The sequence below is a fragment of the Manacus vitellinus genome, unplaced genomic scaffold (genome assembly GCF_001715985.3).
Source record: "Manacus vitellinus isolate BGI_N305 unplaced genomic scaffold, ASM171598v3 scaffold_51_pilon, whole genome shotgun sequence".
In the NCBI taxonomy this organism is placed as follows: Eukaryota; Metazoa; Chordata; class Aves; order Passeriformes; family Pipridae; genus Manacus; species Manacus vitellinus.
In genome coordinates this window covers 4,851,731-4,857,730 of record NW_021940620.1, presented here as the reverse complement: position 1 = coordinate 4,857,730, position 6,000 = coordinate 4,851,731, and the positions used below count along the sequence as shown (strand labels likewise).

The following is a 6,000-nucleotide window of genomic DNA, read 5'->3' as shown; positions in this document are numbered from 1 at the left end:
ACGGGGGTCCTCGCTCGTCCCCCCGGTGCGCTCTGGCCTGGGGTGCCCATGGATGGTCGAGAAGCCGCGGGGTGATAAGGGCTGTCGTCCAGGTCGGAGTGTGCTGGGCTTGGCTTTGGCGATGCTCTTCTTCGCGCTCCCATGTTTATGGCCGAAACCTCCATGGGCGATGGAACCCAGGGGGGTTAAATCTGTGTGGAGAGGTGGTGATGCCAGCAACGGGGGCGAGCCCTGGGATCGTGGGGGTTCTCTGGGCAAACTGGAAGTGAGGGGAGATCTGAGGAGCCCTGCCTTCCCTGCACAGGGCTCCTGTGGCTCAATGCCGAGTCCAGTAACTTCAGTGGATGTGGGACAGGTGTGAGGGCTGCGGCTTCAGCACTCAAATATTGGTGCTGGCTTTGCACTGAGTAGGTGGCTGCAGAGCAGGGGTGCAGAGCCCTGTCCCACCGAAGTTGGGAGGAATCCCAAGCAGGTATCACCAGATGCTCACTGCTGGTTTTTCCTGACAACATAATAGTTGCTTTTCCCCACCCAGTTTCTCACTCAAGCAGTGCACCAGACTTATCCTGGCCTGGAGGACAATTCTCACAGTTGCTTCTGAATTGTGTATCTGTCCTGTGTATGGGTGTGCAACCTCTCACAGCTGTGGTAATTGCTCAGCTCTTCCATTTCCTGCACTTTGAAAGGTCATTAAAGTGCATGGTCTAACCAACCATCCCTTGACTCTCACTTCCCACTTGCCATATAAACATCTCTCTGCTACAGGTGAGAAGCAGCTTTTGCTGAGTGTAAGCTGTGACTTGGTGGCTTTGCAATCCCATGGCACACCGTGCAGCTTGTGCATAGTGCAAAGCCAGCATCAGGGCTGGGGCAGCTCTGGGGGAAGGCTTTTTGGCTCTGATGGGCAGGACACGAGCCCATCCAGCTCAGTCACTTCCCTGGCAGCAGGGCAGGAGAGCTTGGGATGTGCCATTTCATCCTGGCAGCTTCGGGAGTCGAACAGGCAGCAGCTTGGACTCCTGTGCCTCGTTTGTCACTGAAGGGCTCTCCTATTGTGCTGCTAACATGGTTTAAATCCCACCAGAGCTGCCTCCCACAGAGGTTTTGGTGACAGGCAATGCAGGGATGCTGTCAGGGTACTGGTGGACTGTTTTGCTTCTGCTGGTGGGATTTTTAAGTGGCCAAAGTGTTTGCACATCTCGGTGTTAGTGTGTGCCCTTTCAACAGGAAATGCTAGACCATGGTAGTTGTGCAAAGGCAGGGAAGCACTCTGAGAGCTGCTCTGTGGTTACCACTGAGCAGTGGCTCTGCTCAGAGCTTCCTCCCATAAACAAAGTGAAAGCAGTGTGCAGTGCTGTGTGGGCTTCGAGCAGTCCCTCCAGGTTTCAGAAGCAGGGTGGCCAACCCCACTGGGCAGTCTGTCCTCCTTTGACTCACCTGTATCTTTTAACAAACAGCTTTTCCCTGCTGCTCATGCAAGTGCTAAAATAGCAACCTGGGGTACCACTGTCCCTGTCCTTCTGGGGAGGACCCTCCCTGGGGTGTTTCCCTCTGACAGCACCACAGTCAGTTGCACACAGGGATCGCTACAACAGGTCACAGATAACACCGGCCGGGCTGTGTCAGCACAGCAGGTTTCCGGCTGTTATGGTCATTTACCTATCAGACCGTTATTCAATACAGAGCTGGAGGAGACCTTGGGAGGTCATTCAATCAATCCATCTCCTGCCCTACCCACGATGGCTGATAACCAACCCCTTCCTGACAGATGTTTGTCGTATTCATTCTTAAAAAGCTCCGATGACAGAGACGCTCTAAGCTCCCCGGACAATCTGTTTGACATTTAGCAGCCCTGATATTGGATTTTTCTTATGACCTGAGCAGAAATGTCTTTCTCTTCAGTTTAGTTTTATGATTGCTTTTCTTTTTTCCATTTATTGGGCACAGGCAGAAAAGTTCCTTCTGTCCTTTGCAGGAGCCCAGTAGGTATTTGTAAGTTGCTACTGTGTTTCCCTGTACTAATATAGATTAAACCACGCTAGTTCTTTTGATCACTCATTTTAGGTCATGTATTGTTCTGCAGTTGTTCTTTGACTCTCTTCTGGACTATCATCCCCGGTGATGAGTGTTGCTTAGCCTGTGATAAAGGACTGAAATCGCTGCCATATTTTTACTCGGAAGACTAAGGGATTACTTCATGTCTTTTACATACAGTGATCCTGTCAATACATCCCACTGTTTGCTTTTTACTTTTGCCACAGGTGACTCATGTTTAATTTTTTTATCCCATTGACCTTTCAGCCATTCCTTTCCAGAACTTTTCCTGCTTTTCATTCCTTATCTTGTATTTGCCCGGTTAATTATTCTTACCAAATTGCATTACCTCACGCTTGCCCTTGTTGAACTGCATCCTTTTTTTTTTTTCAGACTGCTTCTTCTGAAGTGTCAGGATTGTTTTGAATTCTGATCTTGTCCTCCTGCATGCTTGCAGTCCCTCTCAGCTTGGTGTAGCCTTCCAAGGCAATCAGCATGTTTTCTCTGCCATCAGCCAAGTTGTGGATGAAAACACCAAGTGGTATTGGAGCTGGAATAGGTTCCACTGGAACCTGCTTCAGTGGGGTCTGTGCTCAGAGAGCAGTGACCACTTCACTGGTGGTCTTCCCAGCAATGGTCCAGCCCCTGCATCCCTCACTGTGTTATGGGTGCGTCCCATTAGACACTATCAAAGGTCTCTCTGAAATCTTTGCTTCTTCCCCTTTTCCTGCAAGCCATGGCACCCCATCGCAAAAAGAAATATGAGAAATTTGGTGTGATTTGTTCTTGATAAACAGGGGTTATCTCTTGCTCAAGTTCTCCTTGTCTTCTAAGCACTTCAACTGAAGTTAAGCTGATTATTCTGTAATTTCCTGCCTCCTCCTTATTCCCATTCCTGTATTTTTCAAAGATAGGCTTTGTGTTTGCCAGTCCTCTGTAACATCAGCCATCCCCTGTGAGTGACTGGAGACAGTTCCCAGTGATCCCGAGCTGCTCATGTTGTTGAGTTCTGGGGAAGGCTGGCAAGGTGTCCTCATTGCCTCTAGTGGGGAATAAAATGATATTAAAACACGTGTAGAGTATCGCAGAGCCTGCTTGTCTTCCCACTCTGTGTTGGGAGGACAAAACAATTAATCAAAAGAAAATAAACCAGAACAAACCATCTCTAGAGCTGCTTTTCCGTGACCAGCTCAGGGCTTGTTTACCTGCTAATGGCGTTCTGCCGCGCTGTGGTTATTAGCAAAGTTTTGACCTCATGGTCTGCAAAAAGAGATGCTGCCTCTTTCCAATTATAAATGAGGTTTGAAATAGTCTGCTGGAGTGGGAAGAGAAGGGCAGCCTCAAATAGCACAACCAGTCACCCAGGCGGCCGGTGTCCAGCATCACGGGGTGTTTGGAGGTGGACCACGTGCTGTGCGTCATGGTGGTGGGTGTCTTGGACAAAGTCTGATATTCTCTCTTTGCTGGTTCAAGGTTTAAATGTGGTTTAACTTTCAAAAACCAACACCTGTCATGGAAGAAGCTCTTCTGTAACCTGGTGTCATGCGTTGGACCTGTAGGGTTTAACTGTGGAGGATCAAACCCTCAGGAAGGCACAGGCAGGCTCGGGCATTAACGTGCCCAATGTGGGAATTCCAGGGGGTGTTTTACTGAGAGATCAGTCACTTTGTGACTTTAGATAAGTCACAAGTGCAGATGGGATGAAGGCAAACAATATAACCTACCTACAATTAAATTGTGTTTTTTTCTTTCCAATGACAAAAACTATTCAGTTCTCATCCACGATGTTTGTTCTCGTCTTGACGAACTGACCAGCCATGTACTGTTTATGCAGCCCTTCTCTTTGCCCCTTGCAGCCCAGAGCCATAAATACTGCAGGATATTTGGGGTTTAAGTGTTTGTGTTTGGTTTTATATTGAACAGGAAATTCTAAACCCTTGTGTTGAACATTTTAAGGAGATTCCCAACATGCTGCCCCTTGGAAATGCTGCAGGTTGAAGTTGGGACTGCACCTCCTGAGTAGAGCTGCATAGCTCAGGGCAGGCTCTGTCCCCATGCTGCCTGTGCACACTTCCCCTGACAAGTTTTTTTCCCCCTCAAGTTTTAATGATTTATAGTTGCCCAGTGCCAGCCAGCTCCAGGCTTCCATTGTAAAACCCCAACTGCGGGTACCTCCGTACCTACAGATTTGCCTGCAAAGTGGGGTTGCTCTTTGCGTGGTGGTTTCACACCCCTAAGATCGGTTGTGACTGTGTGGTGTTTTGAACGCTCATCCCAGGGGAACCTTTCTCCTGTGGGTGTTGTGAAAGCTCTTCAGAGCAGATGTGCAGAGCTCCTTGAAGGACTCACCACTTGCACCCCGGGTGGGTATCTCAGTGCAGATCTGAGCGTGGGGTCTCTCCCTTGACTTGTGGGCGTGGTGGGGGATGGGATGTCGGGTGGTTGGCGTTTTTGGGGCACTGGCTGCAGTGTGGACGTTTATCTGGTGCAGCAGGGAAGGCTCAGGCAGCACCTCTGTAAAGAAATATCTCTTGTTCAGTGCCGCGCACAGCAGGATGCTCTGCACGCAGCGGCATGCTCTGCTCGTGGCAGGATGCTCTGCTCGCTGGGGGTGTCCTTTGTGGGAAGCCAACTTTGTCCCGGAGGGATGTTCCTCTGGGTGTGTTTACAAAGTCTTCTTATACAGTGCATAAAAGCTGTGAACGCTAATCCGCTCTGGAAGCAGCAGAGTCAAAGCTTGTGGTACCACTAAATATGAACCGTATCTTGAGGCATATGGGGGTTCCTGCTGCTTTTTCATTTATGTTGCCTGCACCAGCTTGACTTCAGGTTTTTGTAGTTTCTTTGAGGTCTTAAGCACCGGTTGCAGCCAAACGGATGTGAGTGCAAGCCCTGGTTTGAGCTGGGGTCACTTCACTGCAGCCCTTGGAAGTGTTTCCCAGGAGGAGAGCTGCCGGTAGCAGACCCAGCGGGTGCTTCTGATGGCTGAGGAGGTGCAGGCAGGGACCTGGCTGAGAAACTGTGAAGTTTAGAAATCTGTCATTAAAAGGCATGGTGAATAAAAAGATGTGCAGGAGCATTTCTGAGGGCTTTACTTGGCCTGTGTGGTGCTCAGCAGACATTGCGTGGAATTGGAATTGGGAATGCAACAGCATCTGCAAAATTATCCTGCCTATGATTTGACCAAATCCATCTTGAGAGCAAGGGGCACTGTGCAATCTGTTGATATGCTTTTATGAAAATAAATTTTTCATTGTCTGGAGACACATTTATTTCTGGTTTTATTTCTTTTCAGTTTTTATTAGGTGTTGAAACAGGGCTCTTGACCTGTATTTCACGTGCACTTGTCCGTGTCCTGTTGCTGCTCCCACAGTAAGAGCTGCAGTTGTGTGATGGAGTTGAAGTTACTGGAAGTGGAAGGGGTTTTTCTCCTAGCCTGTGTTCCTCAGAGTGGGAGACTTGGAGTTGTGTCCTTGCTGTGCTGTATCTCTCCTAGTCTTGGAAAAGTCAGCTGGCTGGTTTCATGCCTCAGTTCCCATCTGCTCTCTGGGGACAGTGACATCTCTTGTCACAGGGGTTTGGAGGACACAGCCAGGCTTCTGTGACAGCAGGGTCTGTGTCAGCGTGTAGGAGAGGAGCAGTCAGAGGAAGTTAACACACACACCCCCAATTAGATCAAGTACTTCTCTTGGTTTATTTCTGTTGCAGAACAAAACTCTATCTCATTTGCAATTCCCTTTGATTCATCTAAAACAAATAATTGATTTGTACTTACATCCTGAATGTTCATTGATTATTCACTTAGTGTTTAATGTAAAACACATCTATAGCTGGCTAGTTTAAGTGAAGCTGCCAGTCATCTCTAGAAAGCCTTGAAGCCACTAAGCAGTGGAGGAATTGCTTTAGCAATAGATGGACAAAGCTGCTGCAGATAGGCTTGTGATATCTACAGTTCTCCCTGTTCAC

The 6,000-nt window shown here is 48.6% G+C and overlaps 1 protein-coding gene across 1 annotated transcript in view; it reads left to right on the top strand.

Annotated features, from left to right (window-relative positions):
• The first annotated feature begins 2,182 nt into the window (after positions 1 to 2,182).
• The window catches only part of MGAT4B (alpha-1,3-mannosyl-glycoprotein 4-beta-N-acetylglucosaminyltransferase B), a 47,881-nt gene continuing 44,063 nt past the window's right edge, over positions 2,183 to 6,000 (top strand). The window contains exon 1 of the mRNA XM_018081147.2: positions 2,183 to 2,261. Coding sequence (XP_017936636.1) covers positions 2,198 to 2,261 — 64 coding nt within the window. The 5' untranslated portion in view covers positions 2,183 to 2,197. The remainder of the gene's footprint in view (positions 2,262 to 6,000) is intronic.